Genomic DNA, 21,985 nt, shown 5'->3' on the forward strand with positions numbered 1-21,985 from the left:
GCGAGGACAAGATGATGTCACTGCCAGATGGAGGTCAGAATGCTGGAGAAGAATTTCCAAACACTTTGTGACTCAGCCTCATGACCTTACCTTAGGTCAGGTGATGGTTTTGGGGATCTTTTTTTAAAAAAATAACCCATTATAAGATTTTCTTTGAATAACAAGAGGTATGCTCTCATGAAATAATATAAATCACTCGTCCCTGGATTTTAAAGAATCATTAATATTGTTGATAGTAAGACAACAGACCTTTTTGGTTTTCAGAGCTTTTATAATACTGTATGTTCTTTTGAATAACCATACAACATCTGTTAAAAAAAACTAATAAGATGCCAAGATTCAATCCTAATGCCCTGCTAACTCTGGTTCTTGGGCTATCTTAACTATAACTCTTTAGGAGGGAGTTTTTTTGAAACATTTTTTGGGGGGATTTTAAGACCTATGTTATTTATGAAATATATTTGTTTTGTTAAAAACACTTTTAAAAATGAAACCCATCTTTTACCTCACATACAGACTGAGAAAATTATCAGTCAGAAGAGTATTTAGGCTTAAATAATATTAACATATATTTCTCTTATAATAACTCAATTAATAAGCAATAATGGCAAGAAATCAAATGGACAATACCACCAATATTGCTCTTCATACTAAAGGATCAACTAACGTCCCCTCCCTCAATTCTAATTATTATTGATGAATAGCCTCTCAGCTCTAGCGAATATCCGCACCTAAAAAGACACAAGAGTCAGGAGAAAGGGGGCATGAGTTTAAAAAGGCTTGAAAGTTTTTTCAGTATAATGAAGGCTCACAAATGAGGTTCAGCCAGTGTGATCTCAACTGGGCATATCTGAGGAAGAAAAGAGTGAATTCGTTAGGAGTCTAAATTGTTTAAGAGAGTGAGGGGAAGCAGAGAGGAATTATCCTAAAGGAAAAGATGGTCAGGTTCAGTCTTGGTGAACCAAAGGAAAATGGTTCTGTGTATAGCACTCTTTCTTTAAGCCCTCCAGCCCATTTTTCCGTGGGTGCAAGGGAGGTGGAAAAGAGACGAGAGTAAAGCGCTGTCAGGTAACTAGTTAAGATAAAGTCATACTAAAGAAGTGTGGGTCCCTAATACATGATTGGTACTGTTATTTACTAATTTTTTAAAGGGGTGGGGTGGGGAATGGTGGTAGTTTTCTGGTAACCCAGTGCTTAGGACTCTGGGCTTCCATTGCTGGGGACACAGGCTTAATACCAGGTCAGGAGACTAAGATGCTGCACGCCACTGGCACGACCCCAAAATAATAATAATAGAGAATTTTTAAAAGGCAGAGATGAACACAGACACAGACATCCACACACACGGAGAATGCCATGTGAAGATGAAGGCAGAGACGGGGATGATGCAGCAAAAATCAAGGAACACCAAAGACTGCCAGGAAACCACCAAGAGCCAGGAGACAGAAGGGACCAACCCTACTAACAGCTTGGTCTCAGACATCTAGACCCAAGAACTGTGGGTTCAAAAGAACATACAGTATTGTAAACGCTTCACAAACCAGAAAGGTCTTGTCTCTTCTTACCATCAATGATATTAATGGTTCTTTAAAATCCAAGGACCAATCATTCTCATTGTTTCATGAAAACATATCTCAACAAATCTCTTGTCTAAGCAGCTCAGTTTGTGGGACTTCATTACGGCAGCTCTAGCAAATTAATACCAGATAAACTCTGGGTTCTTGGGACAAGATTATGGAAACAGTGAATTTGTCCTCACTGGATATCATCATTTTAGGCCACAGTTACCCTTTCCAATATTTTATTACTCAATTAGAGTAGAGGCTTCTCTTTTTTAAAAAGTGTATATTTATGTTTTACCTATTAAACTATATTTTAAGTCTTTGAAGTATGCCCTAAGGAGGATCCATTGCTAATACCAAAGATGTGATTAGATATACTTTCTAATCTGTGCTTTTACTTTGTTTTTGTTTCTTGATCATGTCTGCTGTGTCTTCTCCCCCAGGAACATGGGCCAGGACAAAGGAGGAATATATCTGGGTCATCACTCCACCTCTTCCTACATATGTGATCATGAGCAAATCGTCTTTCCAACCCTGAATTTGATCCTCTGGAAAATGAGTGAATTATATATCACATCAGGTAGATAATCGAGTCATTTCCTGGGTTGAATGTATTTCCTGAATTTATTTACTTCATAAAGAATTTATTTACTTTCTCTACAGATAATTTTTCTTCATGCCTAAAAGGATTAGCACTGGTGAGATTTTCATATACACAGCTTTTTAAGAGGCACAGCAAACAAGGAAATATAAATAGAACAAGTAATGAAGTAAAAGACACGCAAACATTAAGAAATGAGACAATCTTGTAAAATGACCCAAAGCAGTTATATTTTAAAGAACGTCAGCTGAGTCACCCTAATCTTTGAGAGAATCTATTAAATGCAGATAGTTCCACAAGGCACGCATTAGTTGTTGCAGTCCATGAACAGAAGCCTCACACCTTGCTTAAAATATTAATTTGAATATTATTTTCCTTAAATCTGAATAGCAAGCTTACACACAACATCAAATAAAACAAATGATTGGTTATATCACTGCAATTTTGAAAACCCAGGAACAATGAACTGAGCTTTATAAGAACAGTCAGAGAACTGAGGTTCTCTTTAACAGGCTTTCTCAAACTAAACAGCAGTTACCACTTCAGGATTATTCATTTTCAAAGAACTAAGATCTTTCAAAATACAGGAAAGTTCTTTTGAACAGAATGTAATCTCTTTCCTCTCTTTGTGGGACTGTCAAGAATTTATTGGAGAAGGCAATGGCACCCCACTCCAGTACTCTTGCCTGGAAAATCCCGTGGATGGAGGAGCCTGGTGGGCTGCAGTCCGTGGGATCGCTAAGAGTCGGACATGACTGAGCGACTTCACTTTCACATTTCACTTTCATGCATTGGAGAAGGAAATGGCAACCCACTCCAGTGTTCTTGCCTAGAGAATCCCAGGGACGGGGAGCCTGGTGGGATGCCGTCTCTGGGGTCGCACACAGTCGGACACGACTGAAGTGACTTAGCAGCAGCAGCAAGAATTTATAGGGCCTTCTGGGTTAAGTGAGAACCTTGATTGCCAACATGTGCTTCGTGTATCATTTTGAGTATCCGAGCTTTTTTTCTTTTTCTCCTAAGTCCAAATCCTTTTTATTTACATTCTTTTATTTTACTTTTTCTTAAGCTAAAGTGTTTTATTAGCTTCTAGATAAATAGAAACATTGAAGTAAGAGCATTTTACTAACATGGCGACTCTTGTAGTAAAACAGAACTATTTGTTGATGTTCAAACCTTGAGTTAAAAACCAGATCTTTCATTCACAGCTTAATAGAAGAGGAAGATTGCATGGGATCTGGCCAGGCTGAGGATGTTTAATGAGGTTGCTCTTCAAAAACTGCCACTTAACCTAAGTCTTAGGAGGTTGCTAATTACTAGCTATCCAAAGATTCAGAATAACAGGATGGATGCATTAGGACAGAGGGATAAGAACATTGAAGTTGCTAAGCAAAGAGCAGAAAAACTGCTTTATGGTGGAGTCTGGAAGTTTAACATTTCAAAGCTGATCAGTACTGTGTAATAATGAGCTCCAAAGGGCCTGGCATCATCAGATCACTAAATTGGATTAGAAGGGAAGAACAACACTAGCTCTGGGATGTAAATTAAGTAAAATGAGAGACCACGATGCCCTGTCTGTGTGTCCAGAGATGCTCCCTAGGACATGTAAGACTTGGCATTGAGAGGAATTGTGGGAAATTAGTGCCCTGGTTTTCCATGAATGAGGGGGAGTGTTGTTGTTTAGTTGCTAAGCTGACTCTTTTGCGACCCCATGGACTGTATCCCGACAGGCTCCTCTATCCATGGGAGTTCCCAGGCAAGAATCCTGGCCTAGGTTGCCATTTCCTCCTCCAGGGGATCTTTCCAACCCAGGGATTGAACCCACATCTCTTGCACTGGCAGGTGGGTTCCTTACCACTGAGTCACCCAGGAGGCCCAGAGGGCAGGTGTATAAATAAATGTCGCTCAGTCGTGTCTGACTCTTTGTGACCCCATAGACTGTAGCCTACCAGGTTCCTCCGTCCATGGGATTTTCCAGGCAACAATACTGGAGTGGGTTGCCATTTCCTTCTCCAGGAGATCTTCCCGACCCAGGGATCAAACCCAGGTCTCCCACACTGTAGGCAGACACTTTACAGTCTGAGCCACCGGGGAAGTCAGAGGGCAGGTGTAGAGAATGACAAAAAGATGACAGTGGTGGGTGGGGTGGTAGAGAGTTGTATGGCTAAATGGTGTAAACCTAGGAGGGTAGATGGTTTTTGAGAGCAGAAAAGTCAAGATATTGAAACAGCAAGAATCCAACCACATCTCAAGGCATCGATATACACTTGGGTACATGAGATGTAGCAGAAGGGGTTCTAGAAAGTTGCAAGGAAGAGCCAGACCTTGGTGAGATGCTTTACTTATGCTGAATTCAGATGCTCCATTTATAATTTAACATTATAATATAAGCATTCTCATACACTTAATTTTAATGTCTGTATAACATCCAATTCAGTGAATATTCATTACTATTTTGGGTCATTTACCTTACTCTTAGTTAGGTTTCCAGTTTTGCTTATTACACACAATAAAGTAATGAGCATATTTATGGCTAAAGTTTTTTCAGCATTTATAGTGATTTCATTTAGGATAGTTTCCTAAAAAAAAGAATTTCTACCTTAAAGCTTGTGAACATTTTCCAGGCTCTTGATATTCACTGTTCCACACTCATCTTGGATTTTCCCAGCCCCAGCTAAGAAAGCAACCATTACCTCTAAGAATTCCTGGTTCCTTCTAGCAGAGAATAATATCCACATTCTAGATGGGTTCATTGAATCAGAACACCACTGACGTCAGGTCCTGTTAGTGGACAGAGACAGGAATGCAGTGTGTGGTGCAACAGCACACCTCTGTGTGTAATATATGCATGCGTGTGTGCGTGTGTGCGTGTGTGTGTGTGTGTGTGTATACGCACGTGCATGTGCTAAGTCACTTCGGTTGTATCTGACTCTTTGCCACCCTTCGGACTGCATTACAGGTCCAAAAGGCCCTACTGGAGTGAAAAGAGGTAACCTCAGACACTCGTATGTCAGCAAGACTAGCTCACCTATCAGCTGGCTTTCAGTGAGCTGGGAGCCGGATACCCAGTTCAGTGAGAGGGCAGGACAAGTATGTGTGTGCATGCTGAGTCACTTCAGTCGTGTCCAACTCTTTGCGACCCTATGGACTGCAGGCCTGCCAGGCTCCTCTGTCCATGGGATTCTTCTGGCAAGAATACTGGAATGGTAAGAATACTGTGCCCTCCTCCAGGGGATCTTCCCAGCCCAGGGATCAAACCCAAGTCTCCAGTCAAGAACAATGGAGTGGGTTGCCACCGCCTTCTCCAAGTGACACCTAGGAAGCCCCATATATGTATATATACACACACATATTTACATTTAGGTTTATTTCTATAGGTATCTATATCAAAAACATGGGTTCAAATAGTTACCTTTGATTTTAGGCCAACCAGTTTACGTATTTGTAACCCCCTTCTTTGATGGTGAGAAACCTCACTTCCATTATGCTTAATGGAGTATATTTACTTGTTTGATTAACCACCCCTGTCCCTACCATACTGTAAAACCAGCCTTCCATTGCTGCTGCCTCTCTCTCCCTGCAGAAATGCTCTTTGCAACCCCCTTAGGCTCTGACACCCTCTACCAGCCTGCCCTCTCAGATAAATGACCTCCTCACCCCATGGGCCTCATGGGAGGCAGCCTTCCTACACAGATGCCTGCCTTATTCCACCTGGGCTCCAGTAACCTGAGCCAGGCCACCCCTTTCCCACCCTCCTGACCCTGATTCTGTTCCAACATTCTGCACTGACCATTCCTTTTCCTACTTGGAGACCCTTCTCATTCAGCTGAGACACCTGAGCTCTGACACCCCACCCTGGGCCACATGGCTCTCTCCACCCAGCCCTGGCACAGATCCTATTGTGAGTGACCCTCCCTAAGGCTTTGGGATGGGAATTTTCAGGAAGATAAAGGGGGAGGTAACAATGCAGTCACTTTCTAATTTAGTGGACTCGGAAACATTCAGAACTTCTGAACAGTGTGGTCTCATTCTTTCTTCTCAATGATCACCCTTGCCCCAAATCCTGCTCTAATGCCTTTCTCTCCCAGCTCATGTCTTCTCATTCAACTCAAAGTGATGATCCACATTCTCATCTTCTAAAAGGACACACACACAAGCCGAAGTCCAAAGACACCAGAATGAATGAAACTTAGAGGCCTCTAAACACACATTGAAGTTAAATGTTGTTTTTTTTGAGTAGGCATAAACTAATTTAAATAAGAAATGACATTTAACTTCAGTGTATGTTTAGGGGCCTCTAAGTTTCATTCATTCTGGTGTCTTTGCTCTTACACTTAAATCTATGGTGTAAGCTTCCCTGGTAGCTCAACTGGTACAGAATCTGCCTGCAGTGAAGGAGACCCTGGTTTGATTCCTGGGTCAGGAAGATCCACTGGAGAAGGGATAACTACCCACTCCGGTATTCCTGGGCTTCTCTGGTGGCTCAGCTGGTAAAGAATATGCCTGCAATGAGGGACACCTGGGTTCGATCCCTGGGTTGGGAAGATCCCCTGGAGAAGAGAATGGCAACCCACTGCCGTATTCTTGCCTGAAGAATCCCATGGACAGAGGAACCTGGTGGGCTACAGTCCATGGGGTCGCAAAGAGTTGGACACAACTCAGTGACTTTCCCTTTCACTCTTCCAGACTCAGACGTTGGCTAGCATGCAGACTATCTTTGGTGCTGCCTACCTCCTACCTGAGACCACCTAGGAGTCGGGGTGGGTGGCAGAGGAGGCTCCTAAGCCAAAGAGGCTTGAGGGTTCTAGTTCTCAGTCCACAGATCAGGATTGGACTAGTGGCAGAGAAAGGAAGGAAGGGAGGATGGTCTCTCACCTCTAGGGGTGGACACAGCAATTCTGTCTTCAGGTCACTCAGAGGCGGTGGCAGCTACTGGAGTAGGCTGTGTGCTTGTTCCCGTAGGCTGTCCAGGAGCGCAGGCTCCCTGCCCTCCTTCTTACAGATGGTCAGGCAAGCAGGATCACAGGGCGAGTGACCAGACATTGAGGAGTTGTGCTGCCCAAGCAATCAAGTGTCTCTAGGTGGTCAGGACTTGGCAGGAAAACCCGCCACCACCAGCACCAAAGCAACTCACAAAAACAACACATGGCTATGTCACCTGCCTGACATCCCAAAGTCATCAGTCGGCGTGTGACTGCAGGCGTAGACGCTTTCACTACTTTAGGGAAACCCAGAGGACGGGCTTGTATTCCGAGATCTGTTCTTTCTATTCTTTTGCTGTTGAAATGTCCTTTCTTCTATGAAATAAAGGTGAGGGGAGACGGCAATGACATCATCCATAGATCACTCTCCGTTGTTTAATTTTAAACTTTCTAGGCCACGACATCCAAACACCTGAGGATGAGTGCGAGGGTTGTTGGGCTTTCTTTCTAACTCACGAGAAGCCTGCGAGAAGCCTGTCTCGGGGGCTGACTAAAGAGAGTCTGGGTCCTGCTGTGGGGGTGGGCTCTCAGGCAAGGTGGTCTGGGGGATGGGGAGAGGGGCACAGATCTGGGGTTTAGAGAAAGCAGCCTGGCTTCAGCTTGTGAGAAGTGGGAGGGGAGAGGGGATCTGGAGGCAGGGAGAGTCGTTGCCTAGCTTTTGTAGAGTGTCAGACACGAGGAAGGGGAGCCTGGGGACGGGCAGAGGCTGTGCCAGCGGAGGCAGAGGGACCTCTGTGGCTCTGAGGTTCATTTTCTCATAAGAGCTTGGGGGACTCTTTCCCCGAAGATTGAACTGAATTGTTGAATCTTACCTGCTATTTCATCTTTCCACAATCTCGTTAAATTAAGTCTGCCTGGACTTGCCTGGTCCAGTGGCTAAACTCTGTACTCTCAATGCAGAGAACCTGGGTTCAATCCCTGGTCAGGGGGCTAGATCCCACATGCCACAATTAGGGCCTGGCACAGCCCAATAAATAAATAGATTAATAAATTTTTATTTCAAAGTCTACCCTTGAGGACCATCTTTCTACAAATGGTAAAGGAAAGGGTTCAGTTTCTTTTCCAGTTTTTCCGAATAAAAACTTTTTTCTTTTCTGCTCACCCGGCTACCTGGTCTGTTTTGGCAAGCTTTCCATGGGAAGTATCTTCTTTCTCCATTCCACGTTCATGGATCAGCTGTGCTTGAACTCTAGTAGTTAATGTCCAGTTAATGCCCTCTTATACTTAACACGGGTGTTATCCTCACAATCTCAGGAAGCTCATGCTAAGGTTGGAAATGTGTTAAAAATTCTTCCTGGAAGTGTGAAATGAGGCTCGCCTTTTGGGTGACTTTTCTTTAATTTCCGTGGTTTAGTAGTTGCTGAATCTAATGATTTACTATTAAAAAAAATACTCCCCCTATCCACTCCTCTCATGACAAATGCTTCTTCTGTGTTTGGTAGTTGAATCATTTCATGGATAATATCCATGGAGCCCTAGGAACAGGAGGGTGAAAGTCATTCATCACAGCATCCGGCCTTCAAACACAGGCCAGCATTGAGTGAGTGCTCAGCCGTGTCTGACTCTTTGTGATTCCATGGACTGTAGCCCGCCAAGCTCCTCTGTCCCTGGGATTCTCTGGCAAAAAAACTGGACTGGCTTGCCGTTTCCTTCTCCAGGGGATCTTCCTGACCCAGAGGTTGAATCTGAATCTCCTGCAGTACAGGCAGATTCTTTACCACTGAACCACTGGGGAAGCACAGGGCAGCCTTATATCCTGACACGTTAGAGATCTCTGGCTAGAACCAGAAACTGGTAAACATTTATGGTGCCTCAGAGGAAACGGCAGAAGTCAAGTGGATGGAATGAACGTTGCTTCTCTGTTTCCTATGCATTTCTAAATTAGCCCAGGGAACACACGCATACCTAAGTCCCCCAGCCACTCTTTGTTCTAGCCTCTTGGTTACATATTTCTAATGTAACCACATATTTTATATTGTGGCTGATGAATTAATGTTTTTCACAGAGAAGAAAAATTAGCAAAAATTAACTGTGATAGGTTCTCAAATTTCTTAATGTCTAAGTTCATCTTCTGCTTTGGGTGTTTCTGTTTATTAATTCTTAAAAAAGTCTGCTTGTTTTCCTCTAAGGATGAATGACATGCATGCTTTCTCCCCACCGCCCCATTTCACAGCTGGGAGCAAAACCTGGAAGTTTCCTTCTCTTTCCTTTTTTGGCTGTGCTGGGTCCCCATTGCTGTGTGCAGGCTTTCTCTGGTTGCAGCGAGCAGGGGCTACTTGCGGTGCTTGAGCTTCGTAACGCAGCGACTCCTCTTGTTGTGGAGCACAGGCTCTGGAGCGCCTGGGCTTCAGTAGCTGCCTCGCGTGGGCTCAGTAGTAGCGGCTCCCAGGCTCTAGAGCACAGGCTCGATAGTTGTAGCACTTGGGCTTAGCGGCTCCTCGACATTTGGGATCTTCCCAGACCAGGGATCGAACCCATGTCCCCTATATGGAGTCAACCCCATGTCCCAGCAGATTCTTAACCACTGGACCACCAGGGAAGTTCTCGAAGTTTCTTATGTACCATTTCAATGGATCACAGGAACACCCTACCCCACACTGGGCGATTCCTTCTGGATTTGTGTCTCCTGCCTACTCAGGGACTCTCATTTTGGCCTCCAGTCTTGGCCTCACACCCCTCAACACTCTGTGGACTATATTCTGACCTTCTGGTGTCCCTGTTAGATCTGTTGTCTGACCTGATCTCTGACTAAGGGTCTACTTTGTCATTGTGAATGAATGGAAATAGTTTCCATTCGTGACTGGAAATAGTTTCTGACCTCAGACGGACTTGTCAGACTCACTACTGCAATCACATTGACAAATGACCAGGAAAGAAACTGAAGGCTGAACTGCAAAACTCCGCAGACCCGGGATCTGCAGAGAAGACAATATGAGGAGAGCCTGATGCCTTGTGGGTGGGGGTGACCTCTATGATTCAGAGTGGGGCCTCTAGAGATGCCTGTGTGACATCACTTTCTTGCTTGTAATCTCAGGCAGATTTCTTAGGTAACTTTGACTTTAAAACGGGGATAAACGTAGATAACCAACCTCATGGGGTTGTTTAACTGAGATTATTCACCTAAAAGGCTTAGGGTGTGCTTAGACACTTAAATATATACTTTTGGTGTTAGCATCATCAACTTAATGTTATCATTATTATACCTTGCTTTTAATTAATCTCTCTCTGATAGCAGATCTTAACTAGGCACTTGTCTGCCATGTGAATTCATTCATCCATCCAATCATTCATCAAAGGTCTAATGAGTCTCTCCTTTGTGTCAGACACTCAGTAAACAAAATAGACATCCCTGAAGGCATGGAATTTATATTTAGCTGGAGGAGACAGAGAATACACAATAAACCTAACAAATAAGTTATATAAAAAAGGGCTTCCCTGATGGCTCAAGTGGTAAAGAATCCATCTGCAATGCAAGAGATACAGGAGATGCAGGTTCAATCCCTGGATAAATAAATTATGTCACGCAGATTATATGGGGAAAAGAAAATTAGAGCAGAGGAAGGGGGCTCTGGGTAGATGTGACCGGCAGAGATCAATGAGAAGGTGACATTCAAGCAAGGACTTGAGGGGGAAGGAGTTAGACATGAGGCTGTCTGGGGCAGATCATCCAGGCAGGGGGATGGTCAGTGTGGAGGCTCTAAGTGTGAGTGTGCCCAGCATGTGTGAGGCCAGCAAGAAACAGAGGGAGCCGAGGCTTTTAATCTGAGATTTTGAGCAAGAAAGAACTCTGTTCTCATCCACAGACCAGGCAGGGGTCCCTCATGTCCAGCCAATGTTAACTTCTCCCACCAAACTTCATCCTGTCTAAATGACCTCGCATTTTTACCAAGGTTTTTGCCTTAACCACAGACTTTGTGTGGACAAGATGTCTCCCTTGTACCTTCATGTGATTATACTTCTGATTAAGACAAGCCCAAGTGAAATAATTAGGCTTCAGATAAATAAACAACTCACAATATATGACTTTTCTAAATGTTGCTGCCTCTTATGGAAGTCAGCGTGTTGTTGTTTGGCCATTAAGTAGTGTCTGACTCTTTGTAACCCCATGGACTGCAGCCCACCAGGCTCTCTGTCCTCCACTATCTCTTGAAGCATGTAGTTCTTAGCGATATTAAACACATCATTGTTGAGATATTATATGCATGGCTATGGAGAAACAGTTACCCATGATATTGTGTGCTCAGTCACTAAGTTGTGTCCAACTCTTTCCCACCCCATGGACTGCAGCCCGTCAGGTTTCTCTGTCCATGGGATTTCCCAGGCAAGCATAGTGGAGTGAGTTGCCATTTCCTCCTCCAGAGGATTTTCCTGACCCAGAGACTGAACCCATGTCTCCTGCATCGCAGGCAGACTCTACCACTGTGCCACCTGCTGCTGCTGCTGCTGCTGCTGCTGCTGCTGCTGCTGCTGCTGCTAAGTCACTTCAGCCATGTCTGACTCTGTGTGATCCCATAGATGGCAGCCCACCAGGCTCCCCCATCCCTGGGATTCTCCAGGCAAGAACACTGGAGTGGGTTGCCATTTCCTTCTCCAACGAATGAAAGTGAAAAGTCAAAGTGAAGTTGCTCAGTTGTGTCTGCCTCTTAGAGACCCCATGGACTGCAGCCTACCAGGCTCCTCTGTCCATGGGATTTTCCAGGCAAGAGTACTGGAGTGGGGTGCCATTGCTTTCTCCACTGTGCCACCTGAGAAGCCCCATAATACTATCTCTGGGTTAATAAACATAGGATTCTTTTGATACCTTTCCCCTCTATGTTCTATATATTTCTTTCTTAAAATTTTTAAATTGAAGGATAATTGCTTTACAGAATTTTATGTTCTATTTATTTCTTGAAAATGCTTAGTCTTCTCTGCTGATTTGGTTATAGGTGAAGTCATGTCTCAATTATATGATACAGTTTCCTCTGGAGTAGATATTCAACTTAATTTAGTATGCAGTAATACATTTTACAAGCTCAATCAAAGCTTAATTACATTAATTAGATTTCCTCATTTAGATTTTAATTTATTAAGTACTGGGAATTTTTGTTTGTTTTTTGTCTTCATGGAACCCAGTTAGTTGATGAATGCTGCATTAGAACAAGAGGTTTCCATTAAAAATAATGTGTTCTGTTAATATCTACTTAATAATGAACTAGAAGAAAAGTCAGATAAAATATGTAATTGTTACAGATGACACTACAATTACCTCCCAATGACAGTTCTTTATCATTTTGGTTAATGTAGCAATGAAGTCTGCTTGGAAGCAGAGTTGAAATTTAAGAATTTAGGATATTGAAAGAGTGGATAGATTTAATGATCAGCTTAGCTTCCTTGGGAAGTAAGCTTCTTATGGGAGTATCAATTTTTGCTGTTGTTGGGTGGAAAGACTAAAGCCATCTGGTTTGCATTTATTGTCTTTAAGACAGTTTTCCATTTATTATTAATACAGTATAGGTTTCTAGAGAGAATCTAATAATGCAGCAAGTATTCAATGTGTATGGGGATACATTTGAAAATTAAAATAGTGGTTTCCTCAGTGGTCCCTTTAGACACAGCGGAGCAGGGGCTGTGACCTGAAATGCCTTCGGGGAGTGGCAGGAAATATACGTGAGTGAAGCATCCCAGTGTCACAAGACGATGGTAACTGACAAGCAGCCACGTCTGGGCAGCAACAGGGAGTGGTGCAGGTGGCAGTCTAAACGGGTCAGCCACTTCTCAGCCAATTCTGGCCATAAGAAAGCAAAAGCCTAGTGTTGCCAGATCTTCTGATTTAGTGGGAGAAGCCAGAAATTCTAATTTTCGGATCAAGTTTTCCAAATTTTAAATGTTGGCAGCTAGCTAAACAACAACAACAACAACAATCTATGTAGATTCAACAAATCATGCCTGCAGGGCAAATCCAGTCTGCAGCCTGCCTCTTGGTCACATCGTGGTACACATTTCAGACAGCGAACCCGAGAAGCAGAGAAAGACTTCATATGTGTGACTGCATTTCAGAAGTCTCATTCCTCTCTGCTGTGTCTAGAAATCACCTCGTCCCAAACAGCTTATGTCAGACATAGTATTCTATTGTTGCTATTACGAACAGGGGCTGTTACTGGAGTCGTGTACAATTATTACATAGTGACTGCAAATGTACTAATAATATATAAATGTACTAATAATATATAAGTATACAAAATTTATGGCTTCCCTGGTAGCTCAGCAGGTAAAGAATCCACCTGCAATGCAGGAGACCTGGGTTTGATCCCTGGGTTGGGAAGATCCCCTGGAGGAGGGCATGGCAATCCACTTCAGTATACTTGCCTGGAGAATCCCCATGGACAGAGGAGCCTGGTGGGCTGCAGTCCATGGGGTCACAAAGAGTCGGACACAACCAAGTACAGCACACAGCACATACAGAATTTATACATTTCTGCTTCTCTAAATATGTTTATATTTTAATCTTGTTGTTGTTGTTCAGTCGCTAAGTCACATCTGATTCTTTGTGACCCCAGGGACTGCAGCACGCCAGGCCTCCTGGTCCTTCACCATCTCCTGGAGTTCGCCCAAGTTCATGTCCATTGGATTTGTGATGGACATAATGGACGTTTAATCTTATATTATTATTGCCCCAAATTCTAAGCTACATAGGAACAAATCTATAAGTCCAGTTGTAGTTTAGAATTCTGAGGGACAGATATACTACCCAGTGTCACACAAATAAGGTAGGGGTCAGCCTGAGATTCTACATCAGGTTTATTTACTCTGACTGATGAGCTTTTTCTACAATATAGACTTCTTATCTTTGTATTCCAGGTCATGACCAAACTTAATACTGAATTCTACTGCAAGAAAAAAGCAGTACAGCATTAATCTGTTGAGAAGCTACACAATACATATGACACCCTCCTGGGAAAACTTTTCATAGAACAAATGAACTCCTGCTAAAATGCAAATATGTACATGGGTTCTAAAATAAATTCTGAATTAGTTTTTTGTAAAATTAACCTTGCTTTTCATTTATCTGTTCCAAGATCATTGCAAGATGAAGAATATATTTGTTAAAGAAATAAGTCAAACACATAAAAAAGACAAAATAGATGACAGCTGTGTGTCTTTTATTTGTGACATTTGAATTCTTAAACTCACAAAGAACTGATTTCATAAATATCCTTTAGTTTTATTTTCCATTTTAATTGTTTTTTTTATTGTTAGTTTGTTCTTATAACCAAACCCTTAATCACAAATGGAACTAAAATTATGCTAAATCTTTTTTCTTGATGCAATTAGAAAAGATACTGAAAAACTTCGAAATTAGAACACTCAAAGCTAGTAAAACAGCATAATTGTCAGATTAGAAATGGACTCTTCCCTCTAACAGTTACAGAAATCCTCATTTATTCTTTGAAAAAGTCTTGTCCAGAATTAATAACTCCCAGAGGGAATAGCTTGTTATAAAAATATTTTTGTTGATATGTTTTTAAAGTAGAGGAAGAAAACCATTATTTCCCAAACATGCTTTGTTTGGCTAATTCTAGGAGAGAATCACCTATTTCATCAAGAATCACCTATTTTATTAAGAAGTAAAAAGACCAAAGGACAACAGTATTATCCAAGTGACACATCAGACTCCTTTCAGTGATTTTGGATGCATTTCTTGTACTTTTCCTATGATATTTCTTTTATTCACAGTATGAGACTCATGGGATGTGGAAGTGACATAAGGGTAGAGACCATAGGAAGCGATGCTTCCAGCAATGACCAGAATGACATAATCACCACAAATGATGAGAGAAATTATCCATGTCCCCCAATGCTTCGCCAGTGAAAAAGGGAATTAAAGCAACTCAGTGTAATCTTACAAAGAATGCTAACAGTAGGACATTCAAGAAGATCGGACAAAGTGGTGTTGCAGAATATAAATAAGGATTTAGTATGAGCAAATATAATAGAAAATTTATAAATGTATAAAATCAAATCAGGCGTTAGCGAAGACACAGTACAGTATGGAGAAAGCACGCAGGGATTTCTTACATGTTCTCTGCTGGTTATATCTATAACGCACAGTGGCATAGACAGCTTTGGGAAGGCTTCAGATTGAAGTATAGAAATGTTAGCAATGGCACAACATGACTTCCAAGAGAATTCAGCCAATGGGAGATGATAAACGAGGAAGGCTGAAGGACAACTGGTAAGAGTCTTCAAATAATTAGTGGATGTGCAAACAAAGCTCTCATTTAGTATGTTTTTACTTATGTTTTACTTTTAAAAGTTTTTGGATATTTGTTAATGTGGGACACTAGAAAAGGTGAGCTGGAACTCAGAGACAATATAATAGTTAACTCCAGTGGAATGGAAAGGTTTCACATGGAATATGATCTGGGGGTTACACCAGAGGATGCTGCAGGGTTTCTGTGCCTGAAGACCGTTGAGAGGAGAATGGGTTTTTCACCTGGAAAAACCTACCAAAAACCTTCCAAACTGATATGGTTTGGAAGGCTGTAGAAGGAATAGCTAAAAAAAAAAAAACCCCTCAAAGTCACTTCCTCTTATCCTGGCCCTCAGAAATGAGCAAACACCCCAGGAAGAGAATGAACAGTTTCAGAAGCAGAAACTGACCCCAGATGAGTATTTCTCAATCTATTTTTTTCACTACCATCTGCCTAAAGAGCCCTTTTAGACATTCTATTCCTAATCATTCCCCATCCCCATGAAATTTTAATACTAAACACATACTTTATATCTGTGCACATACTGCGGCTCCTTGGGAGGGCCATGACTCAGTGTAATATCTAAGATTTCCTCCCCACCTAAATCAGTTTTTGCACTCTTGGGCAATCACCTTTCATGAAAATACGTGCTCTCTAAAATAAACCATCAGTCTGAATGGGAGGTCAATGAGGATTCACAGAAAAAAGATATATATATATATATATTTTAACTACGGCTCCAGGGACCACAACAAATTCTCACTATCCAGCATACTGCATTGCCTGCAGAAGGAAACTTTTAGCTTCTCCTTCCCCCTGTGACACAGGAAGAGATGAATTCTTTGTCACTGCGACAACATCTAACTGCAATGGCTGTAATCTTTTGGAACTTCTCGACCTCTTTGGAACATTAAGAAAGGAAAGCAGTCTCACACTCTATAAAACATATGAATATTAAATTTCAGAGGTTTATGATGAATTATGGAACTTAATAATGAATGCATCAGCCAGATGACATCTCCCCCACTGATCAAGCTTAGTATTTATCATAAAAAGAGACAACAGAACATTACATGCTTCCTGGTGTGATGCAGAAGGAAAGAAACAACACCACTTACGTAGTGTTCTGGCTAAAAATGTTTAACAGAATCTAATAATGAGGAAACAATCAGAAAAAAAATTCCAGATTGTGGGACATTCTAGAGTTCAAAGCAGCTTGAACTCTTTAATAATGTCGGCGCCATGAAAGACCCACATACTTGCACATGCGTGCGCACACACACACACACACACACAGACCCCAAACATACATAAAAAAAGGACTCTAATCCATTAACTAAAGAGATTGACAACTGTGGGTATATGGATGTCACTGTAATCTTTTCCTTTTGAAGTTCCCACTTTGACATTTCTCAAAAAAAAAAAAAATCATAGATGCATGTATTACTTAACTTTAAAATAATAGTGGGAAATAAGGGGAGCCAGCCAGGTCAGAAGGAAGAAGCCAGGTGTCAACTGCAGATCCAGAAAGCAGAAGATGCCTGAAGGGCCACAGGAGCTCAGATCTGCATTTGCCAGGAGAAGTTCTCAGGATGTAGTCAAGCCAAAGACATAAAAAATTGCCTGTAGTGATTTTCTTCACAATTTGCCAAACAAAGTTCTGTGGGAATAGGAACCATTTATAATTAAAAAATAAGAGTGTCTTGCCAGCACTTTTCCTAGAAGTGTAGTGAACAATATAACCATGAGGAAATTGTTCCAAGAAGTTAAAAAAAAATTCAGATTTTTTTTTAATTGAGTGGAAATTTCATATGCACAGTTAATAGAAAATAAACTTCAAAAGAATTCATAACAAAAGTCTTCAGAGTCCATCATCCTACTTGATTAGGCATTAATTGAAATGTCAGCTTTTTCAAGCAAACCTCCTGTGGTTTTCCATGGTGCCAAACTTCAGGGTTCCTTCCAGGACCTGGGCTCCATGCTATCATTTCTCCTTCCCACTGCTCAACACTCCCATGTGGCACTTACTGCATAGCGCATAGGTCAGGAAGACCGGCTCATTTGTCTGTTCTCTGGATCCTTTAAACCAGAAATGATGCTGAAAAAATCTCTATCTTGTCCTCTCAAAGTTACTTAGGAAGCAAACAAAACCAAACCAAAAAATGGTATGTTTGTTCTTGATCAGAACACAATATGAAGAGAGGTAGCAGCATTTGAATTCCATGAGACGGCATTTGACAAAATACAAAGCAAGGGTTGGTTTGCTGGGTTAGGTCAACAAAGAATGCCACAGTCCCCAGAGAGTCAGTCCTTTCTTAGTTTGGACCAAAAAAAGATTTCATGCCTTTCCAGGCTCTTGTGGCAGCCCCAGATGGCTTTCACATGTCACATGTAATGAGACAAAGTCAGAGTTGTTAAGTTATTCTTTAATCAGTATTACATTAAAATTCACTAATACATTCTCATCTACTTCCCTCCACCAACTGCTATTTTGTCAAATTCAAATGATCACCAGAAGTATCATCACCCCCTAGTTACAGACTCTTGGGACCACCACAGTTTTGCTAATGAATCAGTGAAGGCAACATTACTTCAGCGAAAAGTCAGGTAGCTTTCAAAAGGCAGGCTGCAGCACAGAGTGAGTCTGTCTGCTGGGATCCACACATTGGCAAGGATGGAAGGAAGACGGCTCCAGCTTGCCTGTTACCTTGGCAACCATGGCAGGAGCATCACCCGGGCAGAAATTAACTTTGTTTTGTAATGTCAAATGCAGGCGGAGGAGGTGGGGGTGCGGAGGAACAGGAAGAAAACAACGACTGGATCTAGAAGCTCAGAGGGCCGGTTGGGAAGACAACAAGTCAATGGGCTGGGTGTCTGAGCTACAGGCATCAAATTACCCATTGTACTTTTCTTCCCCCCAACTGAAAACTCAGTATTACGTTGAGACAGGCACCACACCCTTTAATAACGAACAAACACTGCACTAATCTGGCTCAGTGCTTCTGCTGATCATTCTTGGTCATTTATAACTTCCTTTATTTCTCTCTTCGGAGAAACAGGAAAAAAAAAATCTTGACCGGAAGAGACAAGGAATGGCGTGGTTTTTCTTTTTTTTTTTTTTAAAGATACTCTGTTCAGGGTGAACTGGTAACTAGCCAGCCTTAGGCTAGAGACCAGTCTCCTCCCTGCAGTGAAAGAGTGCAGACCCTGTTTGGGGCAGAGACAAACCGCCCCGTGGAATGGTCCCTGGTGAAACTGCTTATGGGGAGAAATTGCGGGGATGCTGTGAGCCGGCGGGCGTCACACCTCCCAGCCGAGACCACAGCATCAAGGGCCAAAGTCTGCCAAGACGGCACAAGAAGACTTGTTAGGGAAAAACTGGTTGAACATCCAGAGTTCCAAAATTCACTGGGTACTTAGAACACACGTTACAGAAAAGGCAGCTGGCTGAGGAGACAGGTAAGTAAGTAGAATAAGGACCTTGGGCGCAAAACCTGAATTTCAGCAAAGCTTAGGTGTCAGGTCACAGGCAGAACTGCACAACTGCGCTGTGCGTGTTAAGTGCAGGGGCATCCTTTCTCCAGGATGGGCGAGGGGTGGTCCTTCCCTCCTGGCGGGTCCACAGGTCACGCTAGCAGCACTCAGAGGGTTGAGAGCACATGAGGTGAGCAGGGAACCACTCTCCGGAGTCACCGCTGGTCTCCAGCTGGGCCTGTTCCTGGCAGTAGGCGCGCCTCTCCAGCCTGGGAAGTCTCCCTCCTGCCCACCTGGGCCGCCAGGAGGAAAACAGCTTTCCTCTTTCTTCCGGAGGGTAAGATGGGGCCGTTAGTGACACATCCTGCTCGTCATCTCTTTCTGGAAGGCAGGGGGAGAAGGATGGTTAGGAGTAACTATAGGCAGAGCAATGACTTGTTAAAGGATTCTGAAAATGCCCTCGCAACCTCTGGAGCCTTTAAACAGGAGAGTACAACCATGGCCCTGGAATAAGGTTCAGCATACAGATGTGTGCCTGTTGGCTGGGCTTTTTGTTTCTTCCTTTTTTTTTTTTTTTTAAATATATCAGAGCAATGTTTAAAAAACTTAGCCAACTTGCCAAAAATCCAGGTTGCACTGTGTTTCAGGAAAAACTGCAAGATCTAGAGCCACTGGATAGCTGGAGTCAAGAATGGCTGTCCTCTGTAGATGGAAAATACTCTCTCCAGTTTGCCCCAGTCTCCACCACTCCCAGCTGTCTGCCCATCAGGAGTCTTAAGTATCACTTACTGATTGATATGGTTAATTGGATTTTTCTTAGAGAACACAATTTCTCTTTCCCTAAGATTCGATCAAAGGTAGAAGAGCAAAAGCTAGCTTCAGTGCATACAAGTCAAGAAAAGTGGGAGGAAGCACATTTCTTAATAGAAACGAGGAATAGCCCAGTGTGTCTGACAGGCAACCATATCTAGCTCGCCTTTCACCACCCTCATCAGCTGCCTGGTTCTTGCGGGCATTTACAGATCTCAAATGTGCCATCGGTTCTCTTTCTCGGGGCCTCTGCACAGGCGAGACTCTTGCCCGTGGCCTGCTCCTACGAGGCCCTGTCCTCCTTACTCGACTAATTGCCATTCATGTTCCCAATTCCAGCAAGATGGCTCTGACCTGCCTGGGAAGGCTTCCCGCCCCACCCACTGGGGATTTGCCACAACTCCTGCCTTTGCCCACCTGGAGTCATGGGCGCAAGAAGCCGGTTTGTACATCGTGTGTGTGCGTGCACGTGTGGACAGCAAGCATGTCTGTCTGCTCTACTCAACTGTGAGCTCCAAAGTGTCAGGAAGAAGAAATCCTCACTGAACCCCTCATATCTAGCCACGTGTCTGGCACAGGGCAACAGCTCTTCTTTCATCCCCAAGAATGGCTTGGATTGCAGGCTGGGAAGGCGCCTTGTACCTTGTGGCATTTAGGACACGTTTCATGTTATTTTAAATAGTCGAATGAGCTGCTTCCAAGTTCCACCTGCTGTAGAGCTGATGCAGCTGCCACCTCTCTTGTGCACTCTGACCCTAGATCACCCTCCAGCCAACACTCTCTTCCCCACAGGAAACATCTGAGGAAACAGGTCTTCCCTGGTGGCTCAGATGGTAAATAATCTGCCTGCAATGCAGGAGACCGAGGTTTGATCCCTAAGAGGACCTTGCAAACAGGCATGCCAGTTGCTTAGAAACTCTATAGAAAACCATAGCAGTGTGTTGGTTAAAGAAATAACTTAGTACAACAGAGCAGATCTAGGTAAATACTTTTGCACTCATAATACTAAATAAGGCAATTACTTCAAGATACATATACTGAAAAATTAAGTGGCCATTTAGTTATGCTCAGTACTTGTACTAAGGGCCAGGTACGTGGGAGATGAGGTCACTCTTCTCAAGGAGGTATACAGTTTATCAGGGGGAAAAAGATATAAAATACAATGATATAAATGTAACTCTTTAGAGGAGGGGATGATGCACAGTAGAACCCAATCCACCCACGTTTAGACTCTCACTCTGTCCTCACTGGGCTTCCCTGATGGCTCAGTGGTAAAGAAGCTGCCTTCCAGTGCAGGAGTCTCGGGTTCCATCCCTTCGTTGGGAAGATCCCTGGAGAAGGAAATGGCAACCCACTCCAGTATTCTTGCCTGGGAAATCCCATGGACAGAGGAGTCTGGTGGGCTGCAGTCCATGGGTTTGCAAAGAGTTGGGCACTGCTCAGTGATGCCCACAGACAGTACATGGTCTGTCTTTGCCACCTCCGAATGTGACGTCCCTGCGCCTTTGGGTTTTAGCTCAAGTGGACCTTTTCTAGGGTTACCTTCCCAAACCTCCTCGTTTCATGGCACCCTTCTTCACAATTGGAATAGTCTATTATCTGTTACATGCCTGCTTCCTGGATTCATCCCTTGTAAGATCTTATAAGATCCATGGAGAATGGGGCTGCGCCTGCTGTCTGCTGTTTTCCCAATGCCTGGCAAGTGACGATGGAGAAAGGTTTGTCTAATCCAGCAGTGAATGGGCCCACAGTGTCCTCATCTGTGAGATGGAACAGTGATGCCTACTTGAGGTGAGTGGGAAGCTTGAAAGTATTGATATGCATGGACTCAGTACACGTTCACACAAAGAGTCAGACACGACTGAGTGACTGAGTATGCTTGTTGGAAGGAAGCCCGGCTGAAGTGGAGCCTGCAAAGGTGCTTCTGTGGCTGGAGCAGAGGGGCTGGGGTAGAATGGGGGCACAGGACTGAGGAGACAGGGAACCACACAACAAGGTGTGAACAAGGACCCAGGCACTTGGTGCGGGGGATGGAGATGATGACAACCTTAAAAGGGATTTGCTGCTCCTCTGTTAAGCTTCCAAAGGTTCTTGTGTTTTTGGTTAACTTTTTAAGACAGAGAAAATGAGGTAGGAATGCAAAGTACGTGTGTGTGTGTATGTATCTATGTGTGAAAGAAAGAGACAGATGAAGTAAAGGAGAGATCATGGCATCAAGACAATTTTGGTTTTATAACTAATTCTTGTAATTATTTGCAACTGGTCAGTGTTACAGAAAGAAAAGATGATTTGGGTGGTTATATCATTGTCTCTGGGTAAAAC

The 21,985-nt window shown here is 43.1% G+C and overlaps 1 protein-coding gene across 3 annotated transcripts in view; it reads right to left on the reverse strand.

Annotated features, from left to right (window-relative positions):
- Positions 1 to 21,985, reverse strand: part of MOB3B (MOB kinase activator 3B) — a 250,687-nt gene that overhangs the window by 16,936 nt on the left and 211,766 nt on the right. For 2 of the 3 annotated variants that reach the window (XM_069574159.1, XM_069574160.1), the window contains exon 4: positions 17,785 to 19,234. The exons of the other annotated variant lie outside the window; for it this stretch is intronic. In XM_069574159.1, coding sequence (XP_069430260.1) covers positions 19,205 to 19,234 — 30 coding nt within the window. In that variant the 3' untranslated portion in view covers positions 17,785 to 19,204. Of the gene's footprint in view, positions 1 to 17,784; positions 19,235 to 21,985 lie in introns of those variants that run through there. 3 annotated transcript variants of the gene reach the window in all.

This window comes from Ovis canadensis, chromosome 2, assembly GCF_042477335.2.
Source record: "Ovis canadensis isolate MfBH-ARS-UI-01 breed Bighorn chromosome 2, ARS-UI_OviCan_v2, whole genome shotgun sequence".
In the NCBI taxonomy this organism is placed as follows: Eukaryota; Metazoa; Chordata; class Mammalia; order Artiodactyla; family Bovidae; genus Ovis; species Ovis canadensis.